This window comes from Pantherophis guttatus, chromosome 4, assembly GCF_059756535.1.
Source record: "Pantherophis guttatus breed Tessera chromosome 4, ASM5975653v1, whole genome shotgun sequence".
Taxonomy (NCBI): domain Eukaryota; kingdom Metazoa; phylum Chordata; class Lepidosauria; order Squamata; family Colubridae; genus Pantherophis; species Pantherophis guttatus.
In genome coordinates, this window is record NC_142066.1 from 17,403,670 (window position 1) to 17,429,808 (window position 26,139).

The 26,139-nt window shown below is 41.9% G+C and overlaps 1 protein-coding gene across 1 annotated transcript in view; it reads left to right on the forward strand.

Moving 5' to 3' along the window:
- Positions 1 to 1,498: 1,498 nt before the first annotated feature.
- The window catches only part of LOC148113803 (vomeronasal type-2 receptor 26-like), a 32,570-nt gene continuing 7,929 nt past the window's right edge, over positions 1,499 to 26,139 (forward strand). Inside the window, exons 1-6 of the mRNA XM_087893399.1 lie at positions 1,499 to 1,701; positions 3,045 to 3,336; positions 8,657 to 9,499; positions 14,283 to 14,504; positions 15,769 to 15,895; positions 20,393 to 21,283. Coding sequence (XP_087749525.1) covers positions 1,499 to 1,701; positions 3,045 to 3,336; positions 8,657 to 9,499; positions 14,283 to 14,504; positions 15,769 to 15,895; positions 20,393 to 21,283 — 2,578 coding nt within the window. The remainder of the gene's footprint in view (positions 1,702 to 3,044; positions 3,337 to 8,656; positions 9,500 to 14,282; positions 14,505 to 15,768; positions 15,896 to 20,392; positions 21,284 to 26,139) is intronic.

The following is a 26,139-nucleotide window of genomic DNA, read 5'->3' on the forward strand; positions in this document are numbered from 1 at the left end:
ACTCTCCCCATTTTCAGCCTCCTCGCACCTCATTTTCAGCCTCTGTGCATCCCAGTTTTGGCCCATTCCACCTATCCCCACCAAAAGGCCAAAAATGGGCTGTGCGGAGGCCAAAAATGAAGCACATGGAGGCGATGATAGGTGGCAGTGGTGATGGGCAGCAAGGATCCCCACAGCCTGGAACAGCTGATAGGAGGTATTCTGGGAGGCAGATCCAACCGCCAATCAGCTGCTCGTACTAAAACAGTCTGTAATGAAGCTGACCACACTGTTTGCTGTTTGCTACAAGGAGGCTCCAGGCTGCAGGTATCACCGACACCCATCAGCACCGGCACCGCCCATTGCTGCTACCAGCTATCGTCACCTCCGCTCTCCCCATTTTTGGCCTCTGTGCATCCCATTTTCAGCCTCCTCGCACCTCATTTTCAGCCTCCTCGTATCCCATTTTTGGCCCATTCCATCTATCCCCACCAAAAGGCTGAAAATGGGGCACGTAGAGGCCAAAAACAGGATGTGTAGAGGCCAAAAACGAAGCACATGAAGGCGGTGATAGGTGGCAGCGGTGATGGGAGGCGATGATCCCCACAGCCTGGAACAGCTGAAGGAGGTATTCTGGGAGGCAGATCCAACCACCAATCAGCTGCTCCTACTAAAATAGGCCATACTGAAGTTGACCACACTGTTTGCTGTTTGCTGCAAGGAGGCAAATTGCTGGGAGGCAGAGGCTAAAGGGTGGAGGCTAGTGGGTGGGCGGGGCATCAGCAACATTTGCTGTATAAGACGCACAGACATTTCCACCCACTTTTTGGGGGTAAAAAAGTGTGTCTTATACTCCGAAAAATACAGTAAGTCTAAATGGTATTTTATATGGATGTTTTGTTGAAAAAAAAGAGATCAAATTTAATATTTCTAGAATTAAGGAATAAAATCGCCAAAGAGGATAAAAAAAACGAGTTGGTAATTCGATTGATGCAAACATACAAAAATCAACAGAGTTGTGGACATCCAAAACTGGGGAGTAACCTCATTACAGAAGCCAACAGTGCAACTGAGAATTCTTTCAAAGAAACAGATTGGGAAAATGCCAACTGAGGTGTCATCAACATGAGTTCTGAAACTTTTTGAGAAAACAAGGAATTCAAAATTGGTAAATATTCCCTGTCTCATTGTAATTATGAAATAACCATGATTAATACTGTACTGTAACTTCCTGGTTCATGAACATTCCCTTAGGAGAGGAGGATAAGTGAAAAGTCAAGTGTATTAATATCTCATGTTTTATTGATATGAACAATGATCTCCTGTTTATTTTTGTGAAGGATGAGACAGGCAGAACTACACTGCTAGATTTATTGGTAGTTGATTCTGTATGATTCTGGCTTTCAATCAGCTGAGTGAGGCCATGTGAATCACCAATATTTAAAAAAATCAATGAAGGATCAAACTATTGCTGGAAGAAGATAGACTCTCAGTTAACATCATGTTATTTTTGGCACTGATGATAGTCCCAGCAGTTGAAATTTATGGCCAGAGAAAGATTCCTCTGGCTAAGTGTCCTATTAAGACACTACTTCCAGTTCCCCTTAAGTATTACCAGCCTGGGGATTTTATCATTGCTACCATTACCTCTCAAATCTACATTTTCTCAAGTCCAGTAACATTTCAGAAGCCACCTTCTGAGGAAACTGTTGATGGCCTTTTGTAAGTACCTTTGGCTGAAAAATCAAATATATTTTCTAATTAGCTTCATGTAGGGGTTTCATCTAAAGCTCCAACTTGGAGATAAGAAGAAAAGTATAGGATGGCACGAACAAAGCTTTTATTCAATCCTTTACACTATAAAAATGTCCATGTTCTTATTTTTATGGAAAATTGCAAAAGATATAATAGCATAACCAGCATTCAGACGCTTCCTTTAATTATCTGTAGTAAGATGAGTAGCCAATAAATTTAATAAAACAAAAATAAAACATTAATAAATCTCATGACATGAATGTGAAACATAATCACTAATCTTGTAAAATTTATCTTCTAATCTGAAAGACTGAAAATAAATAAAAGGAAAGGAAACTACTAAAATGCATCTCCAGCGGGGGGAAAAGATACTCTGATGAAATTTTATCTATGTACCTTTCTATCTATCTATCATCTATCTCTCATCTTTCTTTCTTTCTTTCTTTCTTTCTTTCTTTCTTTCTTTCTTTCTTTCTTTCTTTCTTTCTTTCTTTCTCTCTCTCTCTCTCTCTCTCTCTCTCTCTCTCTCTCTTTCTTTCTTTCTTTCTTTCTTTCTTTCTTCTATCTCTCTATGTGTCTGTGTCTGTGTGCCTCTGTTTCTGTGTGTCTATGTTAATTAATAACATAATAACACCTGCAGATATCCCTGCAAATACAATATATTAAAATGGAAAAAAGTTTGGCCAAAACAAGTTTCACGACATTAAAACACAGACAGATAATAATCAGAAAAGAAAGCAAAGGAAGAAAAAAAAAGTATTATACTTCTGACTCCCCCATTTTTAATTTAAGTTAATTAAATGTTAATTTTCAGTATATTATAAAATTGTTCTTCATTTTTATTTGAAGCATATGTAGAAGCCAGTATGACTGTTTTGTCTGTTCTTCTTTTCACATATATCCTCCCTGTTCCCTTTCAATAAATCCAATTTTTTTCAGGCGAGCTGGTATAAATTACTATTTCAATTTTTACTCTGTATCGCAGCTATATATTCTTTTCCCAAATTCTTGTGTGTGTGTGTGTGTGTGTGTGTGTGTGTGTGTGTGTACTTCATTCAAGCAACAATATCTACATTTTGTCTTTTCAATATACGGAACATTTTGTTGTGTTATTACGGAGAATATAATATTAACAATATTATATTGTTAATGTATACCATACATATTAAAGAATAGCATGTTTCAAACTTTTTCCATATAATAAAGTTTCTATTTTCCAGCAGGAAATTATAACAATGATGCTATCAATATAGAATTATTAATAAGATATAAAGAATGTGGTAATCTGGAACCTATTGTTCATAATTTAGGATGTTCACTCAGAATTACCAGCACATCCTGGCGTTGGTGTTTGCTGTGAAGGAACTCAATGAGAATACCCAAGTTTTACCCAATATCAGTTTGGGCTTCCATATCTTAAATAGCTATTTTTCACCAATATGGACCTATCTTGGCTCAATGGAATTTCTATCAACTCAGGACAAATTAATCCCTAATTACAAATGTGATATTCAGAATACGATTATGGGAGTCATTGGGGGACCTACTTCTGAAGTCTCTCTCCACATGACAAACATCTTGAGCACCTACAAGATTCCACAGGTAAAACTGGTTTGAAATATTGAGTGTCATTATATTTAAGGTATTTTTGTAAATGGGAGATAGAAAATGGAAATTTTATTAGTTGATAGATGATGTGTTTCTGAAACATTGAAAACGTAGTTGATCAATTTACAGGTGTTGAAAAAGCTGGCACACACTTTTGTGTTCCTAATACATTAGAATACAAGTAGTCTTCAAATTATGACTTTAATGGATTCTGGAATATTTTTGTCCTAAGTAACAACAGGTGTACAGTGGTGGGTTCTAAAATGTTTACTACCGGTTCTGTGGGTGTGGGTAGGTGTGGGGGGAAGATGACTGAGTGGGCGTGGCCAACTTGATGTAACTCAGTCACATGATACCCCCACCAAGCCACGCACACTGAAATGGTGGCGAAATATTTTTTGGCTTTTTGACAATTCTTTTTTTTTTTTGACATTTCAGCCCCATATCCAGGTCAAGATCCAGTGGGATGGCAGTGGTTGTCTTGGCTTGCCCTCTGTTGACCTTCCTGGCTGAAAAGCGCCCCTTCTCGCCTCTGATGGGCCTTCCCCGTGGTTGCAGCCAGAGCACCCCACTGCTGCTGGCACACTGAGTCAGGCCAGCCAGGTCCCATCTGCGAGATGAGCGTGGAGGAGAAAGGTTCCCTGTGGACCTCGGGGGCAGCTTCACCAAGGATGTGCCCAGGCCCCCAGTCATGAGGATGACCCTGTTTCCGCAGCCCACCGGCCACAGCTTTTCAGCCAGGAAGGACAACAGAGGGAAAGCATGAAGCAGCTTCCTTCTCACCGGCCGACTGGAGAACTTATTGGCATTGGTTTTTTTTTTTTTATTATTATTATTATTAAAAAGTTTTATCAAGTATTACAACAATTTTTCCCATCCCTCCCCCCATCCCTCCTGCACCCACCCCCCATCCCTCATCCCCCCTCTCTCTCCAACCCCCTTCCCCCCACCCCCCACCCCAGACTTCCCAGAGCAAATACAGGGTATAACATTTAACAAACATAAACTAAAATATGCTAACTTTCTGTAGGCTCCAAACTCCCTCTTGCTCTTTAACTCCCCTTTCAACTAACAAAACATAATTTAAAAAGAAAATTTTGGTTTCATTCATAGGCTTTTTTTTTTAAATTTGATTTATATGCTGCCCTTCTCCGAAGACTCAGGGTGGCTTACAATGCGTTAAGCAATAGCCTTCATTCTTTTGTATATTTTATACAAAGTCAGCTTATTGCCCCCACAAACTGGGTCCTCATTTCACCTACCTTAGAAAGGATGGAAGGCTGAGTCAACCTTGGTCTCTAATTTGGTCTTAGTCCTATTATTATTATGTGAGAGGAGTTTGAGCCAGTGACTCCTGAGGAAGTGGACAAGACTATAGGGGCAATGAGTTCCTCCACTTGTTTGTTGGACCTGTGCCCCTCCTGGCTGGTTTCGGCCAGCAGGAAGATGACATGAGGCTGGCTCCAGGCTAGAGTTAATGCCTCCTTGAGGGAGGGGTCCTTCCCACAGCCCTTAAAGGAAGCAGTTGTAAGGCCCCTCCTCAAGAAGACTTCCCTGGACACAGCAGAATTAAAAAAACTTTCATCCAGTCTCCAACCTATCCTTTCTGGGAAAGGTTGTAGAGAAGGTGATGGCACTTCAGCTCCTGCGGTCATTGGATGAAATGGATTATCTGGACCTTTTCAGTCCAGTTTCAGATCTGGTTATAGCACACAAACTGCCTTGGTCATGCTGATGGATGATTTCTGGTGAGTCTGAGATGGGGATCATTCCTCTGTCTTGGTGCTACTTGACCTCTCAGCGGCTTTCAATACCATTGACCATGGTATCCTTCTGGGGTGACTAAGGGAGCTAGGAGTGGGAGGCATTGTGTTGCAGTTCGCCTCCTATCTCTCTGGTTGATCACAGTTGGTGCTGGTAGGAGGATAGAGGTCGACCCCTAGGCCCCTCGTCTGTGGGGTGCCTCAGGGCTTGGTCCTCTCTCCCCTCCTATTTAACATCTACATGAAACCACTGGGTGAAAGCATCCAACAACACCGAGTGGGATATCAGCAATATGCTGATGATACCCAGCTGTATATCTCCACCCCTCGTCAGTTCAGTGAGGCAGTAGATGTGATGTGCCGGTGCCTGGAGGCTGTGAGGTTTAGGTTAGGTTTAGGTTTATTTGATTTGTATACCGCCCTACTCCCGAAGAACTCAGGGCGGTGAACAGCCAACAATAAAATACATAAATACACAAAATTTAAAAACCCGATAAAATCAAATTAAATTATTTGGCCCAGACAAATTAAAAGGCCCCAATAATTTAAAAACAGATTAAAATTTACGTATTTAAAAAGGGAAGAGATCAGGCCAAGCCCGCTTGATGGAATAAAAAGGTCTTCACAGCACGGCGGAAGGAGTGCAGATCCGGGATCCTCCGTATCTCCGGGGGGAGCTCATTCCAGATGGTAGGTGCCCCCACAGAGAAGGCTCTCCCCCTAGGGGCTGTCAGTCGACACTGTTTGGCTGACGGCACCCGGAGGAGTCCCTCTCTATGAGAGCGTACTGGCCGGTGGGAGGCTATTGGTGGTAGTAGGCGGTCCCGTAAATAACCAGGCCCTAAGCCATGGAGCGCTTTAAAGGTGGTAACCAAAACCTTGAAGCGCACCCGGAAGACCACCGGGAGCCAGTGCAGCTCGCGCAGGAGAGGTGTTACATGGGAGCGCCATGTCGCTCCCATTACCACCCGCGCGGCCGCACTCTGCGCCAGTTGGAGCCTCTGGGTGCTCCTCAAGGGGAGCTCCATGTAGAGAGCATTACAATAGTCCAGGCAGGAGGTGACGAGGGCATGAGTCACCGTGCGTAACGAGTCCCGATCCAGAAAGGGACGCAACTGGCGAATCAGGCGGACCTGATAAAAAATCCTCCCAGTCACGGCCGTCAAGTGCTCTTCTAAAGACATCTGTGAATCCAGGAGGACGCCCAAGTTGCGAGCCCTCTCCGTGGGGGCCAGTGATTCGCCCCCAATAGTCAGTGATGGCGTCAACTGGCTATATCGGGACGTCGGAAACCACAGCCACTCGGTCTTGGATGGGTTGAGCCTGAGCCTGTTCCTCCCCATCCAGATCCATACGGCCTCCAGGCACCGGGACATCACTTCAAGGGCATCGTTGGGGTGATCCGGGGTGGAGATGTACAGCTGGGTGTTGTCAGCGTACTGATGGTACTCCACCCCGAAACCACGGATGATCTCGCCCAGCGGCTTCACATAAATGTTGAACAGAAGAGGTGAGAGGACCGACCCTTGCGGCACCCCACATATGAGGGGCCTCGGGGTCGACCTCTGTCCCCCTGTCAACACAGACTGCGACCGGTCAGAGAGAAAGGAGGAGAACCACCGCAACACAGTGCCTCCCACCCCTAACTCTTCCAACCGGTGCAGCATGATACCATGGTCGATGGTATCAAAAGCCGCTGAGAGATCTAACAGGACCAGGACAGAGGAGCACCCCCTGTCCCGAGCCCTCCAGAGATCATCAACCAACGCGACCAATGCCGTTTCCATGCTGTACCCGGGCCTGAAGCCCGACTGGAACGGATCCAGATACGTCGTTTCATCCAGGTGCTGGGGGAGCTGTTGCACAACCACACTCTCAACAACCTTCGCCACAAAACGAAGGTTGGAGACCGGACGATAATTTATCAACATTGCCGGGTCCAGGGAAGGCTTCTTGAGGAGAGGCCTCACCACCGCCTCTTTCAAGGCGGCAGGAAAGACACCCTCACCCAGCGAAGCATTTATAATCCCCTGGAACCAGCCTCGTGTCACCTCCCGAGAAGCCAGCACTAACCAGGAGGGACACGGGTCCAATAAACAAGTGGTCGCGTTCAGTCTACCCAGAATCCTGTCCACGTCCTCAGGGGTCACAGGATCAAACTCATCCCAGATAACATTCTCAAGACCTGCCCCAGTCCCTCCCCCTGAGACTATCCATTCGGAGTCCAGATCTTCCCGAATCTGAGCGATTTTGTCATACAGATATTGAACAAAATCCTCGGCTCTACCCTCTAGGATCTGGATGGGAGTCAAGAGGCTCAGACTTAACCCAGACAAGACTGAATGGCTCTGGGTATTGCCCCCTAAAGACTATGTCGATTGTCCATCCTTGGTCCTGGGGGGTGAGAAAGTGCCACCCTCAGAATGGGCTCGCAATTTGGGTGTCCTTCTAGACTCACAGCTGAGACTGGAACAACATCTGACATCTGTAGCTAGGGGGACCTTTGCACAGGTTCATCTGGTTCACCAATTGTGACCCTATTTGGATCAGGAGGCTCTCTTCACAGTCACTCATGCCCTTGTCACCTCATGGTTGATTATTGCAATGCGCTCTACATGGGGCTATCCTTGAAAAGTGTTCGGAGACTACAGTTGGTCCAGAATGCAGCCGCACAAGTTTTAGTGGGTGTGCCTAGATACACCCACATTACACCAATTCTCCATGAGCTACACTATTGGTCTCCGGGTGCAATTCAAGGTGTTGGTCATTACCTTTAAAGCCCTATATGGCTCAGGGCCAGGCTATCTTCGAGACTGCCTTCTACCACATAGCTCCCAGCGACCGGTAAGATCCCACAGAGCCTGTCTCCTCCGGGTCCCGTCAGCTAAACAATGTCGGCTGGCGTGCCCGCAGGGGAGGGACTTTTCTATGGCTGCCCCGGGTCTCTGGAACCAATTACCTCCTGAGGTCCAGACTGCCCCCACCCTATTGGCCTTCCACAAAGCGGTGAAGACCTGGCTCTTCTGGCAGGCCTGAGGCCATTGATCTCATTATAATGATCTTGCGAGACCCGGTCACAAATTGGAGTGCATGTGTTTTAACGTTTTTAATGTTTTAATGTTTTAATGTTTTTCTTTTTAACATTTTTTATGGGATTGTTTGCATTGTTTTATTCTTTGTTGTAAGCCACCCAGAGTCCCTTGGGAGTTGGGTGGCATAGAAATGCGACAAAATAAATGAACAAAATAATAATAAATATTTGTTTTGGAAAGCTCTGGAAAGTCCAAATTTATACATAAAATTGCAGTCAATGCTATTCGAAAACAAAATGTCTTAAGAATACATAATATTTCCTGAAATATCTGTGGCATCCAAAATATATTGCTTTGGAGATTTGTCATAAGAAATATTAAGTGATCAGAAAAGTATATAAGATAAAAATATGAAGTAGAAAAAATGAAATGAGTTCTAATAGTTTGTCTTTCTACTGAACATACAACAAGATACATTTTGATTTTGTCTGTCCTCTTCCCATGTTGTTTTTCTTCAAGATCTTATATGGGTCTTCTCTAACAATAAATGACAAAACCAAAGAAGATTATTTTCACCAAATGTTTCCCAATGTGATCCACCACTATTTGGGCATTCTTGAGTTGCTACTGCATTTCAAATGGACCTGGATTGGTGTGATTGTGTATGATAATGACAATGGAGATGCCTTTATACAGCATGTCCTTCCCTTATATTCTGAGAAGGGTGTCTGTGTGGACTTCTTAGAAACAATACCCAGAATATCTTTTTCCAGTAACACTGCTGTAAATGGAATGGAATGGTTTGCAAGTTCACGTGTTGTCACAGGAAGTACTGTCAATACTGTTATTGTACAAGGCGAAATAGAAACTGTTAGTATCTTACGAATAGCTTTTCAAGTCTTGCAATTTTATGATGTAAAGATGGAAAGCCGAGTGTTGATTATGACTGCCGAGATGGATTTTACATCTGTTGGACTTCAAAGAGATTGGGACGTACATTTTTTCCATGGAGCACTCCCGTTTGCTGTTCATACAAATTACCCTCGGGGATTCCAGAAATTTCTGAACAGAAGAAACCCCCTTTCAGAAAATAAAGACGGCTTTATCAGAATCTTCTGGAAAGATGCATTTAATTGTGATTTCCCAAATTCCATTCCAAAAAAGAGAGATGTGCAGATTTGCACTGGAGAGGAAAAACTGAAAAGTCTACCTCTGACCCTGTTTGACTCAAACATGTCTGGCCACAGCTATAGCATCTACAATGCAGTTTACATTATAGCACATGCTTTGTGTGCAACAACTTCATCCACGTCAAAAGAAAGAGCAAAGTTAAAAAACACGAGACAAGCAAAAGCCTGGCAGGTATGATGGGTGAGGAATGACGTCTGAGGAATTTTGGAAGTTAAAGTCCACAAGTCGTAAAGTTGCCAAAGTTGGAGACCCCTAGTGTAGATAGTTAAATATGGGAAGAATAGATGTAGGGACACAATATTTCCCAGAAGCAACAGGAAAGAAATATAAAAGAAATAAAAATGTAATGTTTCTCATAATATTTTTAAATATGATATCATCCTTTAACAAAAGTCTCAAATATTATATCTAGGGAGATTTTCAGTCATCCAGGTCACAGTTGTCCCAAAGGTGCTTTTTCAAGAGGCAACTGGACTTTCTGGTTTTTCTTTGAAGACGTTTTGCTTCTCATCCAGTAAGAGCTAAAGAAGCTTCTTGGATGAGAAACTTCAAAGAAAAAACAGAAAGTCCAGTTGCCTCTTGGAAAAGAACTTTTGGGACATCTCAAATATGGCAATTAATTACAGATTATATTTAAATGATTATGAAAGGAATATATCAATTTTTATTCATCCTGTTTAAATATGTAGCTGTTATGGCTCCGTTACCTGAGCCTGTGTCATTGGCAGGAGAGGACTCCAAGAGTGAAGGAGAAGAGTTGGCAAGGCCTCCCTCTCCAGGACCTCTCTGGCAATGCCTTTGGTGTCCGCTGAAGGGCAAGAGATAGGGCCGGGATCAAGTACATCCACGCAGCCACAGATGGTCAGTGATGAGGGTAATGAGTCTTGGCTGGATCCACGCCAGCTTCGCAGAGATAAGCGCGTGCAACAGAAAAAAAGGCGTGCCCGAGATTAGGCTGAATCACTGGACCACACCCCACAGTATATAAAAGGGAGCGTGGTGGCCAGTCAAACCTTGTGACGAACAAAGCTGAAAGCTTCCACGCCTTTCTGCATTGCCGGACTTTTGTTATAGACTTTGCTGGATTATCTTTGGACTTGATTGACTCTGTAATTATTGAGCTGTTTCTTTTGATGTACCAGAAGCGGGGAGAAGTTATCTCTCCTCTTCGTAAGTAATAAACTCTTGGCAGGCAGCCACTAGGTTGTTGCCAAGTTCCATTATCATAAGGAAAAGGATTTTGCCGGCTGGTTTGGTCTTTAACTCTTGAATGTCTGTTGGTGTGCGTGCATGTGAGACGGGGACAGAACAGTAGCTGCTGAACATGCAATACACATTTACAATGTTAAGAATAGATGAAATACATTGTTGTTCAGTTGCTAAGTCCTGCCCAACTCCCTGACTCCATGGACTACAATAATTCAATTTCGTTTCATTAGTTCATTCGTTCCCATCTTTCCTTGCTGTTCTCTAGAAATCTGTATTCTGTTAGATATATCTTTCCCTTTCTCCTTTGTCTTTCACTTTCCTTCTTTTCTCAGCTATTTATAAAGTCTCATCTGAAAGCAACTTTACTTTCTTGCTTTTCTTTGTCTTTGGGATGGCTTCAAATATTGCCTCTTATACAATGTTATGAACTTTCTACAGAGATCTTAAGGCACTCTGTCAACTACATACAATCCCTTAAATCTATTTATCATTTCTGCTATATAGTCATAAGGGATATGATTTAGGTCAGGGGTTGGCAATCTTAAACACTCAGAAAGCCATTTGGACCTGTTTCCCACAGAAAAGAAAACACCGGGAGCCACAAAATTCTTCCCGTGCCTGAGTACAAAACTAGCAGCCACAAAACTAGCAAATATAGTTAAATTAAAGATCCTGTTTTCTTCTGAAACTTTTCTTTTCTTGGATTTATCCATGGTTGGCCTACCAGGGGTCAAAAAGCTTAATAAATTGTGTGTCGGTGGGTGTCTCACATTGGCAGTTGTGATGCATATTTTGAGCGACAGGGAGCTGCAAAAGAGGGATGAAAAAGCCACATGTGACTCCAGAGCCGTGAGTTGCTGACCCCTGATTTAGGTCATACCTGAATGGCCTAGTAGTTTTCCCTACATTCTTCAAGTCTTTTAACATCATGAGACAATCTCCAAAATATGACCAGTCTTTCTTTCTTTCTATATTTTTACCTTTAAACTTCAATACTTTAAATCTACCATAAAATTCAAAAGTTATCCAACTTTAATTAACTCTTTTAACATCATGAGACAGTCTCCAAAATATAACCAGTCTTTCTTTCTTTCTGTATTTTTTCCAGTCCTTCTTCAATAATCCTTTCTTCTTCAGCATTACTCCTCCCCCTGCTTTTATTTTCAAAAATTTTTGGGTTTGAGATTGTAGTTGGTATGTCTTAGGAATTTGTTCTCTTCTTGGGGTTGTTTCCTTCAATCTGAAGCCCCCATTTCGACTCTTCCTGCATTTGTAATCCATCAGTTCATTCCTTATATATTGATTCTGTCTGTAGAGCCAAAACTTGTCAAAATATTTATCAACCTGCAGTAAAGAATCTTCTTGCTGTTTTTCAATTAATTGAATAGAAGCCTCCTCCAGAACCTGTGATTTTGGTATAATAACCTCAATTTTAGCCCCAACAATGTCTCTTTTGTCCTCCAAAGGCACATCCTGATTAATTTCTTCCTCTTTTCCAGCCAGCAAGTCATTATTATTCCCCACTTTAAAATCTTGAATAGTTCTTTTAATTATCTGTCTTATCTCAGCAGTAAAAGATTTTAAAAAGTCTTTTAAGTCCTTCGCAGTCACTACTTGTAAATTTGCTGACTCATATAATCCATCTTTAATTTCAGCCATTTTTCAATTGTCTGTTTATATTTGTATTAATTCAGCTATCAGGTCATTAACTCAAATTATTTCCAGGCAAGTTAGGAATGTAAGTTAGTTAAAATCAATACCTTTTCCATTCCACTTCCACTTTAAATCTTTTTCTTAAGTAACCTCACAGCTTTAACAATGTTACTGTTGTTAACAAGGACTTTCACTTATAAGTGAAGGTGCCATCTTTCCCTTTTTAAACGGAGTTAACATACAATACTTGCATTTTTAGTCTCTTGGATTAACTCTGCCAGCATCCAAAATCCAAAATCCAAATTCTTTATAATCTTTCTAGTTGCTTTGCTGATGTGGTCGTGACGCTTCGGTCTGCTTATTTTTAAGCAGACTCATCCCGGCTCCGGAGCTTTGAAGGGCTTTCAGGGAGCTCTCACCCTGCAAGCCCCAGGCTTAAAAGAAAAAAAGCCTGGGGGTCTAGGGGAGCTCTACCCAGACCCTTCTGCTCTTCTCTCCCCCTTTTGTTTGTTTGTTTGTTTGTTTGTTTGTTTGTTTGTTTGTTTGTTTTATTAGATTTATATACCGCCCTACTCCCGAAGGACTCAGGGCGGTGAACAGGCACAAAATAAAATACATAGATACAAAAGTTAAAAAACATAATTAAAACCAGATTAAATAATTTAGCCCGAGACAATTAAAAATCCCAATAATTTAAAACAGATTAAAATTTCGATTTAAAAGAATTTTAAAACAGGGGAGAAAATTAGGCCAGGCCGGCTTGCTGGAATAGGGGAGTCTTAAGTGCACGGCGGAAAGTGCGCAGATCCGGGATCCTCCATATCTCTGGGGGGAGCACGTTCCAGATAGTGTGTGCCCTCACAGAGAAGGCCCTCCCCTTGGGGGCCGCCAGTCGATATTGTTTAGCTGATGGCACCTGGAGGAACCCCTCTCCATGAGAGTGAACCAGCCAGTGGGAGGCTGCTTGTGGGGGAGAGTTTTAAAGTCGCTAGACAGCTGATTTTTGCTATTCTAGCAGCTATACGGAGTCACGGGGCTGGAGCTCCTAAAAGGAGCTCCGTCAGCGTTTCACGGAGCCACCGGAAGTCTGCCATCTTTAAGTTTTGATGTTCAACGATGCCACAAGCAGTGGATGGGCAAGCTGTGGGAATAGGAGGGTGTTGGATGGAGACAGTGTGGGATGCCCATGTGGATGCATGGGAATGAACTTTGATTTTAATTTGGGGGGGCTTCAGATTTGGGTTTTCCCAGATGTGCCAATTTGACATTTCTAACAAATTCAAGCTTTGAGGAAAATGTCTGCCTCAGAGTTTTGATACTGTTGGGGGTGTTACTTGGAATTCTGCCAGTGATTACATAATAAAGAGCTATTCCATTTTTCTAAAAAATTCTTGCTCAAAGTAGTGGATATAATGGTAATCTGAATTAAATTTGCTGATTCCCATCCATCCTAGTTCACTGATCCTCAGGATGTTGATATTCAATTTTCCCATCTCATCTTATCTTGATTCTTAGATCTTATATTGCAGGTTCCTATGCAATATTGTTCTTACCTTGCTTCATAGATCCACCTTACCTTGATTCATAGATCTTATATTGCAGGTTCCTATGCAATATTGTTCTTTACGCATAGGACTTTTCTTTCACCACCGAACATGCACAGCTGAGGATCCTATGTCTTTCTGTTAACGTATGATAAACATTCTCTATTAATATATTATTAGTTTTGAATTGGAAAGTTTCCATTGCCAAAACTGGATGGAAAATAGCTCATTTTGGTTGCATGTTTTAAACCACACTTGAACAGAACCATTTCTAGTACATTAAAAGTAATTTTTTTTAAATTTGATTTATATGCTGCCCTTCTCCGGAGACTCAGGGTGGCTTACAATGTGCAATTATCCCCCAAATATGTCTACAAAACATTTCAGATGGTGTCACTACTCTGCCTAGGCAACTGACTTCAATGATTTATCCTTCTCTTTTTCCATTCTTCAGTTGATTTCCTCCCTCAAAATTATTCATCTTAGTTTTAAAGATGAAGGTTCTTCTGAAGGTTCTCCTGGAATAATTTTCCCTCTCTCCTATTTAGCTCCACAAGTTTATAAGAAGTACATCGTTTATAAACAATGCTGGAGAAAATATTTCCTTTGATGACAAAGGGCATATAACTGTTGGATTTGATATTTTCAACTGGATCACCTATGCAAATAACACATTTACAAAAGTCAAAGTTGGATGGATAGAACCCAACTCTTTCTCTTCACTCAACATTCATGAAGACTCCATTGTATGGCCTATAAGATTTAACCAGGTACATATTTTGCACAGATGGGACCTTTTTCTTCTATTGCAGTAGTGTAGAATTATCCGGGTATTGTACTTGCATTATGAATTGAGAGATGCTCCATAGTTCAGTGTGCAATTAGATGATAGTATCTTGACACCTTCTGAATAAATTCAGAAGAAGAGAGTTATGATGCTTACATCTTTCTCACCAAAATTGGTCAAGATTCTAAAGGACCCCACTATATAGACTAGAAAATTTAACCAGATATTTGCAGTATTTTGAATATATTTGAGAATAATTTAATCCACATTCCAAATACAGTTTGTTCTTGATTTACTATCACAGCTTGGTCTGGAATAAATTGGTAGTAAATTCTTGTAATCCTAAGGAAAAGCACCATACAACCAGATTTTATTTCATGACAATTTTACAATGGAAATATAGCATGTCGGTGCAATAATAAAAGAAGTCATGTGGTCATTAAGCAAATACAAAACATCCAACAGGCATATTTTATTAGAAATCTACAGGAAACTTCAGAAACTAGTGAAAAAAAAAATTGATCATGTGACCACAGGATCCTGTAACTGGTTGCAGGTGGGCCAAAAATGAAACCATGTGACTATGGAGGGGGTGCAGATGTAACAACTTAGAGGACAGTCATATAGTAGCTTTTTAAAAGTCCATCATAAGTTAAAATTGTCATTAAGTGACTGGTTTCAAGTCAAAGACTTCCTGTATTCCTACTGTTTCTACTACAATATCAATAGCCTTATTCAGAAAAAGAAGTCATCTTTTGATTGAAATTGCTCTAAGGTGTAACATGTGACTGCAACACTTATTGAAAACTAGAATAGCATTGTAAGTAAAAACTTGAAGATTTAGGCTAGGTTGGTAAAAAAGTATCCTATATAACAATAGTAAAATGCTCCCACTCTATTGTCAAAGAGCTGAGCTTGCTATTAAGAAGAATGTGGCTATTGCCTTGGATAAGTCACCAATGTATGGTTTAAACTGAGCCCAATCTCCTGTCTGTTGCATAAAACCCATTGCTTAGTAGATATCTTACATTACATCCAAGATGCACAACACCCTGTAAATGCTTGCCATGATACCTAAGCACTATGTTGACAGTAATCAATATTATAGCCATCTGAAAATGTATCATCCTGAGGTTCTCCTCAGGCAATGCATACAGAATATCTGTCTGTGTTTGAGTAAAACCCCTGAGTATGCCAAAAGTACCAAACTGACCTTTCTTTCTTTCTTTTTTATCCTCTTTATTCAGAAAAGACCACGTTCCCTGTGTAATGACAATTGTCACCCTGGTTCTAGTAGGGCCAAAATAGAAGGAAAGCCATTTTGCTGCTATAAGTGTCATAAATGTCCAGAAGGGATGATTACAAGTCAGAAAGGTAAGGTTTCTTCAGTTTATAAAAATTAACCTTTCCATGAAAACCTGTGTAGAAAAAATTCAGTATTTATGTACCACTGTACACATTATGTGTGTACACATTAAGGATGTTGGGTCGAGTAAAACAAAGGAAAATATTTTATCTCCTCCCTAATTACCTTCCCAGGGACAATGAACCTTGTCATCTCCTAGCCAATTAATGCTGATTAAAAATCAGACAAATACCAAGAGGAAGGCATAGATTCTCCAAACTAAAGCAAGTTAAACAGTACGTCTAGAAAGATATTAAATTTACTAAATACTGTCAACTTGTTCTCTGAAAACCAGCATTGCCTTTGTAGTTCTGCCCTAACTTCCTCATTAGAGGCCTGATGCAGTGGTGGGATTCAAATAATTTAACAACCGGTTCTCTGCTCTAATGATTGCTTCCAACAACCAGTTCATCAAACTGCTCAGAAAGTTAACAACCGGTTCTCCCGAAATGGTGTGAACCGGCTGAATCCCACCACTGGCCTGATGTTCTTCTCTATCGAATGAAAAACTCTTCTGCTCTATCCAATCACATGCATTGTCATAAATATGCATCTTCTCTATTTACAGGTTAGGCAGGCTAACTACAGTTCTGTAACTAAAGAATAGAGTAGAATAGAATAGAATAGAATAGAATAGAATAGAATAGAATAGAATAGAATGGAATGGAATGGAATGGAATGGAATGGAATGGAATGGAATGGAATGGAATGGAATGGAATGGAATGGAAATGGAATGGAATTCTTTATTGGCCAAGTGTGATTGGACACACAAGGAATTTGTCTTTGGTGCATATGCTCTCAGTATACATAAAAAGACAAGATACATTCATCAAGAATGATAAGGTACAATACTTAATGATAGTCATGGGGTACAAATAAGCAATCAGGAAACAATCAATATCAATATAAATCATAAGGCTACAAGCAACAAAGTTAAAGTCATGCAGTCATAAGTGGGAGCAGATGGGTGATAGGAACGATGAGAAGACTAATAGTAATAGTAATGCAGCCTTGGTGAATAGTTTGACAGAGGGAATTATTTGTTTAGCAGGGTGATGGCGTTCGGAAAAAAACTGTTCTTCTTGTCTAGTTCTCTTTGTGTGCAGTGCTCTATAGCATAGTTTTGAGGGTAGCAGTTGAAACAATTTATATCCAGGATGTGAGGGATCTGTAAATATTTTCACAGCCCTCTTTTTGACTCGTGCAGTATACAGATCCTCAATGAAAGGTGGGTTGAAAGTAATTGTTTTTTTTCTGCAGTTCTAATTATCCTCTGAAGTCTGTGTCTTTCTTGTTGGGTTGCAGAATCAAACCAGATTATTATAGAGGCACAGATGACAAACTCAATAATTCCTCTATAGAACTGTATCAGCCACTCTTTGGGCAGTTTTAGCTTCCTGAGTTGGCGCAGAAAGAACATTTTTGGTATGCTTTTTTGATGATGTTTTTTATTTTTTATTTATTTATTTTATTTATTTAAATTTATATACCGCCCTTCTCCTGAAGGACTCAGGGCGGTGAACAGCCAAAGGTAAACACATGGAATACAGGAATTTAAGAACAGTTTAAAAAATATATTAAACAATTTTGGCCCAACAATTAAAATACCCCTTTTAAAATTCAAATTACAATTAAGCAATTGGCGAAGTCAGGCCAGCCTGGCTTGTTAAAAAAAAAAAGTCTTGAGGGCCCGGCAGAAAGTGCATAAATTCGGAATCCTCCATATCTCTGGGGGGAGCTCGTTCCAGAGGGCAGGTGCTCCCACAGAGAAAGCTCTCCCCCTGGGGGCCGCCAGTCGACATTGTTTGACCAACGGCACCCTGAGGAGCCCCTCTCTGTCGGAGCGTACTGGCTGGTGGGAGGCTCTCAGTGGCAGAAGACGGTCTCATAGGTACCCAGGTCCTAAGCCATGGAGCGCTCTAAAGGTGGTCACCAACACCTTGAATTGCACCCGGAGGACCACCGGAAGCCAGTGCAGCTCGCGCAGGAGAGGTGTTACATGGGAGCGCCATGATGCTCCCACAATCACTGCGCGGCCGCATTCTGGACCAGTTGATGTTAAGTGTCCATTTTAGGTCTTGAGATATGATAGAACTTCAAAATTTTGAAGTCTACTACTGTTCTACACTTAAATGGAGCACTTAGCACTTACTGTATATACCACTTCATGGTGCTTTACAGCTCCCTCTAAGCCAGTGGTTCTCAACCTTCCTAATGCCGCGACCCTTTAATACAGTTCCTCATGTGGTGACCCCCAACCAGAGGTGGGTTCTAAATTTTTTTACTACCAGTTCTGTGGGCGTGGCTTATTTTGTGGGCATGGCTTGGAGGTCATGTGGCCGGGTGGCCATGGCTATGTGTATAGGGACTACTCAGAGGGCTGAAAAAAGTCATTTCTGACAGGTCCTCACACTTTTGACTGGTCCTCACACTTATGACCATCCTCACATTTATGCCCGTGCAGCATTCTTAACAACCATGTCACTCATTTCACAACTGCTTCTCTTCACCATGGTGATAAGATAGGGCAAAAAACGTAAAATGTGACGACAGTCATAAATTCGAGGACTGGTCAAAAGTGCGAGGACCAGTCAAAAATAACTTTTTCAGCCCTCTGAGTAGTCCATGTGCACAAAAGGATACAGCAATAGAGAGGGATGAAGGAAGGGAAGGGAAATTAGAGTAGGAGTGAAGGTAAGAGAGGGAGGAAGAGAGGAGAAGAAGGAGAAAGGAAGAGGAAGTAGGGAGGAGAAGAAGGGGCGGGGAGAAAAAGTAAGAAGAAAAGAAAAGAGAGAGGTGGTAGTTTGAGGAGAAAGATTGCTGTACAATAAAAAAAGATGAAAGGGAAGAAAACCAACCCCAAACAAATATAAAGATATTAAGATAAAGAATGAATTGTTAAACTTTAAAGAATAAAAGAGAATATGAATAAATAACAATAATTAGAAACACACATACAATGTATTTTCTTTGAACAAAGTATTTGGCCGGTTCACAAATTTAAACAGTGTTTAGTCATTTCAATTAAATTTACAATTTCTATATTTCCTTTTTGCCATATTTATTCCTCATCTATTTTTGTAAAAAACCAATATTACCCTTCATCCACATCTCTAATCTTAATCAAATTCAATTTTTCCCTTCTATTCTATATTATACCCCTTCCCATTGTCATCTATTTTTATATCCATCTTCACATTGGTTAATTATGTAATTATGTAATACAGTTGTTTAATACAAATTCAACATTTTAATATAAATCAATTAGTTATATAACTCTCTTTTTTGTATATTAATCAATATGAACATGAATATTCCAATTATTTCCATGCAATCCAATTTCTTACAAATCAATTAATTATATTTACCAATAATAATAAACCAAATAATTTCCCCCATATATTCCTCCAAACCACAACTTAACCATTTCTGCTTTCAACACAATATACAATTAATAGTATCTCAATTATTACAATTCCCTAGTAAAATAGAGCTTTTTTTCTTTTGTGTTTTTAAAATCTTGAACCTCCTCTTTTGCCCTAAATTTCCCATTGTTTGCAGTTTTGCACCTACCTTTTTTGGTGAGGAAAAAGAAAAAGAAATCTCTCTCTGCCTCTTTTTGTCACGTTGCAGCAAAGACCCTGCTTTACTTTCAGTTTCGCTTTTTCAGCATAGCTAGGGGAAAAAAATCTGCTCCAACAATTTACCTTTTTGCAGCTAGCTAGCAACAGAGCCCTCCGCAAAACAGCTGACAGCAAATCAACTGAGAGTCAGGAGGCTGATCAAATCAACTTATGGTAATTAACCTATGCTGAAGCTAAAAGGGGCTGTTTTTTCTATTTTTGCAGACACCGGCCTACTCATTTGTTTTCTTTTAACACTGATCAGCTGTAGGGCGGCCCTTTGAAGCCCCATGGCAAGAATTTAAACAGTTTTTTTCCCTCTAGCCATCAGCTGGGACTCAGGAGGCAGCAATAGATTGGGAGTGGGCGGGGTAAGCGACTGGCGACCAGCAATCCAACAGAGGCAGAGGGTGAGGGTCAGTGAAGGCATGGGGGGGGCGAGAGAGGGCTTTGGCGACGCCTGTGAAATGGCCATTTGATCGCAAAGGGGTCACGACCCCCAGGTTGAGAACCGCTGCTCTAAGCAGTTTACAGAACCAGCATATTGCTCTCAACAATCAACAATCTGGGTCCACATTTTAATGACCTCTAAAGGATGGAAGACTGAGTCAATCTTGAGCCAGTGGGAATCAAACTGCTGGAAGTTGGCAGAATTAGCTGCAATACTGCATTCTAACCACTGTGCCAGCTTGGCACCTTTAGGGAATTTTTGAGATGAATTTATTCCACTAACTTTCCTCCCCCATAATCTTCTTTTCTGTTATTTTGAAAATGATAATACAGTATCTTCTACATTGTAATAATAATATGTTCATTCATCTGTTCATCATTCATTTCTACAGATATGGATGATTGTTTGCCATGCCCAGAAGGACAGTATCCAAACAACAACCATGACTCATGTCTTCCAAAACATATAGTTTTCTTGTCTTATGAAGATACCTTAGGCATCAGTTTGGCCACTACTGCAATTGTCTTTGCCTGCATTGCCACTGTGATTCTTTGGATCTTCATCAAATACCAGGACACTCCCATAGTCAAGGCCAACAACCGGAACATCACCTACCTTCTCCTCATCTCCCTTGTGCTCTCATTCCTTTGTAGTTTGTTATTCATTGGAAAACCTGAAAAAGTAACCTGTCTTTTGAGACAAACTGCTTTTGGGTTTGTCTTCTCAGTAGCCATTTCTTGTATATTGGCTAAAACCATCATTGTGATTTTAGTTTTCATGGCTTCAGTGCCAGGATCCAAGATGCGGCGATGGCTTGGGAAACCATTAGATAATTATATTGTTCTTTCTTGTTCCCTCATTCAAGTCATTGTTTTCACTGTATGGCTTGTAACATCACCCCCATACCCAGATGCTGATATGAACTTAGTGGCAGATGAAATCATCCTGGGATGTAATGAAGGCTCTACGCTCATGTTTTACTGTGTCTTATTTTACCTGCTTTTCCTTGCCATTATTGGTTTCAGTGTGGCTTTCCAAGCGCGGCATTTACCAGACAGTTTTAATGAGACCAAGTTCATCTTCTTCAGCCTGTTGTGTTTTTGCAGTGTCTGGTTATCATTTATCCCAACGTATCTGAGTACCAAGGGGAAATACATGGTGGCTGTGGAGATCTTTTCTATTCTGTCTTCCAGTGCAGGGTTACTGGGCTGCATCTTTTTCCCCAAATGTTTTGTCATTCTACTAAGGCCTGATCTGAATACTAAAAAACAGTTAATGAGAGGCAAGAAAGAAGGAATATAGTTCCACGATTGTTCAACGAATGATACATTCACTGAAGATTACTTAGAAACTTAGAACTAGTTCTGCATGAAGCCATTGCAACTCATTGTCTTACTACTTCTGAGTGCTTTAGCAACATATCTTCTGAGCACAGAGAAGAAGATGTAAGATTCTTTATTGACCAAGAGTGATTAGACACACACAGGTAGGGCCGGATTTTCCTATAGGCTAACTAGGCTTCAGCCTAGGGCCTCAAGATCAAGAGGGGCCTACACAGTGGTGGGATTCTGGGGGTTCTAGGGGGTTCGGCCGAACCCTTTGTTAAATTGCTGGCTCGCCCGCCCCTCGCCTCCCACCCACGCTTGGCTGTCTCAGGAATTCTTGGAGTTGAAGGCCACAGGTTGTAAAAGAGCCACAATTGCCCACCCCTTCCCTAGCCTGAGTTCCGCTGCCTGGGATCCACGTGGGCTGCCACGTGGTTCCCCACCAGCTCCGGACGCAAGAGAGCAGGATGGAGAAAGCAGCTTCCACGCCTTCACTCACCCTCACTCTCTGCTCTGTTGGATCGCCGGCCGTTCGCTTACCCCGCCCACTCCCCATCTATTGCTGCCTCCGATGGCTAGAGGAAAAAAAACTTCAAATTCTTGCCGCGGGGCTTCAAAGGGCCGCCCTAGAGCCAGTGGTGCAGCCGAACCCTTTGTTAAATTGCTGGCTTGCCCCGCCCCTCCGCACCACTATTTATTGCCAATAAATAGTAGTGGGAGAGGGGCGGGGAGCCAGCAATTTAACAAAGGGTTCGGTGTTTTTTTTTGTAATTTTATTGGCCCCCGGAGCTTCAGCATAGGCTAATTGGCCTCCTGGCTCTCAGCTGATTTGTCTCAGTTGTTTTGCTCAGGGCTCTTCTGCTTCCTTGCAAAGAGTGCTGATTTTTTCCCCCCTAGCTATGCTGAGAAACGAAACTGAAACTTCTTTGCTGTTGCTGCAAGGTTGGAAAATTAGGCAGGCAGAATTCTTTTCTTTTTCCTCACCAAAAAAGGTAGGTGCAAACAATGGGAAATTTAGGAAAAAAGAGGAGAGTTCAGGATTTTAAAACACAAAAGAAAAAAAGCTCTATTTAACTAGGGAATTGTAATAATTGAGATACTATTAATTGTATATTTCTGAAAGCAGAAATGGTTAAATTGTGGTTTGGAGGAATATATGGGGGAAATTATTTGGTTTATTATTATTGGTAAATATAATTAATTGATTTGTAAGAAATTGGATTGCATGGAAATAATTGGAATATTCATGTTCATATTGATTAATATCCAAAAAATGTAGTTATATAACTAATTGATTTATATTAAAATGTTGAATTTATATTAAACAACTAATATTACATAATTAACCAATGTGAGGATGGATAGAAAAATAGATGACAATGGGAAGGGGTATAATATAGAATTGAAGGGAAAAATTGAATTTGATTAAGATTAGAGATGAGGATGAAGGGTAATATTGGTTTTTTACAAAAATAGATGAGGAATAAATATGGCAAAAAGGAAATATAGAAATTGTAAATTTAATTGAAATGACTAAACACTGTTTAAATTTGTGAACCGGCCAAATACTCTGTTCAAAGAAAATACATCGTATGTTTGTATGTGTGTTTCTAATTATTGTTATTTATTCATATTTGTTCTCTTTTATTCTTTAAAGTTTAACAATTCATTCTTTATCTTAATATCTTTATATTTGTTTGGGGTTGGCTTTCTTCCCTTTCATCTTTTTTATTGTACAGCAATCTTTCTCCTCAAATCTACCACCTCTCTCTTTTCTTTCCTTCTTACTTTCTCTTCCCCCCACCCTCTTCTTCTCCTCCCTACTTCCTCTTCCTTTCTCCTTCTCCTCCTCTCTTCCTCCCTCTCTTACCCTCCCTCATATTCTAATTTCCCTTCCCTTCCTACATCCCTCTCTATTGCTGTATCCTTTTATGCATATGGACTACTCAGAGGGCTGAAAAAGTTATTTCTGACTGGTCCTCACACTTTTGACCAGTCCTCGAACTTACGACTGTCCTCACATTTTATGTTTTTGCCCTATCTTGTCACCATGGTGAAGAGAAGCAGTTGTGAAATGAGTGACATGTTTGTTAAGAATGCTACAATGGGCATAAATGATGACCAGTCATAAGTGCGAAGACCGGTCAAAAGTGCGAGGACCTGTCAGAAATCACTTTTTTCAGCCCTCTGGGTAGTCCTTTTGTACATATGGACTACTCAGAGGGCTGAAAAAGTTATTTTTGACTGGTCCTCGCACTTTTGACCAGTCCTCAAACTTACGACTGTCCTCACATTTTACGTTTTTGCCCTATCTTGTCACCATGGTGAAGAGAAGCAGTTGTGAAATGAGTGACATGGTTGTTAAGAAAGGTGCACGGGCATAAATGTGAGGATGGTCATAAGTGTGAGGACCGGTCAAAAATGCGAGGCTCAGTCAGAAATGACTTTTTTCAGCCCTCTGAGTAGTCCCTATGCACATAGCCACGCCCACCCGGTCACATGACGAGTTACCCTCGCCTATACAGTCACGTGACCGGCTAGCCACGCCCACCCAGTCACATGATTGCCAAGCCACACCCCCAACTAAGCCACACCCACAGAACCTGTTGTTAAAAAAATTGAATCCCACCACTGGTGAAAGGGCCTCATAAGTGGAATAGCCTAGGGCCTCTTTTCATCTAAATCCGGCCCTGCACACAGGGAAATTGTCTCCGGTGCATATGTTCTTAGTGTACACACAACCAACAAGTGATAGTCAGAATCATAAATTACAATCATCATAAATCTTAGATACAACACCCAGTGATAGTCATAGGACATGAAAGCAATCAACATAAAGCATGAGATACAACAAGAAGTTATAGTCATTTAGAATCTAAGGAAATAAGTAATAGGACAGATGAAAAGGATAATAAATAATAGGTGATTTGACTCCCAGGTCATAGACAGTGTTATAGGAATTAATTGTTTAACAGAGTGATAACATGGAGGAAAAACTGTCTTTGTGTCTGGTTGTTTTGGTCTGCAATGTCCTACAACAGACATGTCAAATTCAAGGCATGCAGGCCAGATCCAGCCTACAATGTGGTTAGATCTGGCCCGTGAGGCTGCCCTGAAGACTCAAATCAGCAGTGTCCAGTGAGTGGCATTGAACCAGCCAAACCCATCCAACCACACCTACTTAGTCACGACAACCCAGCTCTGACCCCCCAGCTATGCGTACGCAGCCATGCCCATTTGGCCCCTGTAAATCATTATTATTATTATTATTATTATTATTTATTAGATTTCTATACCGCCCTACTCCCGAAGGACTCAGGGCGGTGCACAGCCAAACAATAAAAACACATACAATACAAAATTTAAAAAATAGAATAAAATCAAATTAAATAATTTTGGCCCCGACAAATTTAAAACCCCAAACTTTTAAAACCAATTTAAAATTGAATATATAAATACTAAAAAATATTTAAAATTTTAAAAATCTTTTATAAAAGAGGGGGAAAATTAGGCCAGGCCAGCCTGGTGAAATAGTAAGGTCTTTAAGGCGCGGCGGAAGGTGCGCAGATCCGGGATCCTCCGTATCTCTGGGGGGAGCTCGTTCCAGATAGTAGGTGCCCCCACAGAGAAGGCTCTCCCCCTGGGGGCCGCCAGTCGGCATTGTTTGGCTGACGGCACCCGGAGGAGCCCCTCTCTATGGGAGCGTACCGGCCGGTGGGAGGCTATTGGTGGTAGTAGGCGGTCCCGCAAGTACCCGGGTCCTAAGCCATGGAGCGCTTTAAAGGTGGTAACCAAAACCTTGAAGCGCACCCGGAAGACCACCGGGAGCCAGTGCAGCTCGCGCAGGAGAGGTGTTACATGGGAACGCCATGTCGCTCCCATTACCACCCGCGCGGCCGCACTCTGCGCCAGCTGGAGCCTCCGGGTGCTCCTCAAGGGGAGCCCCATGTAGAGAGCGTTGCAATAGTCCAGGCGGGAGGTGACAAGGGCATGAGTGACCGTGCGTAAAGAGTCCCGATCCAGAAAGGGACGCAACTGGCGAATCAGGCGAACCTGATGAAAAATCCTCCCGGTCACGGCCGTCAAGTGCTCTTCTAAAGACAGCCGTGAGTCCAGGAGGACGCCCAAGTTGCGAGCCCTCTCCGTGGGGGCCAATGATTCGCCCCCAATAGTCAGTGATGGCGTCAACTGACTATATCGGGACGTCGGAAACCACAGCCACTCAGTCTTGGATGGGTTGAGCCTGAGCCTGTTCCTCCCCATCCAGATCCGTACGGCCTCCAGGCACCGGGACATCACTTCAAGGGCATCGTTGGGGTGATCCGGGGTGGAGATGTACAGCTGGGTGTCGTCAGCGTACTGATGGTACTCCACCCCGAAACCACGGATGATCTCGCCCAGCGGCTTCACATAAATGTTGAACAGGAGAGGCGAGAGGACCGACCCTTGCGGCACCCCACATATGAGGGGCCTCGGGGTCGACCTCTGTCCCCCTGTCAACACAGACTGCGACCGGTCAGAGAGAAAGGAGGAGAACCACCGCAACACAGTGCCTCCCACCCCCAACTCTTCCAACCGGTGCAGCATGATACCATGGTCGATGGTATCAAAAGCTGCTGAGAGATCTAACAGGACCAGGACAGAGGAGCACCCCCTGTCCCGAGCCCTCCAGAGATCATCAACCAACGTGACCAATGCCGTTTCCGTGCTGTACCCGGGCCTGAAGCCCGACTGGAACGGATCCAGATACGTCGTTTCATCCAGGTGCTGGGGGAGCTGTTGCGCGACCACACTCTCAACAACCTTCGCAACA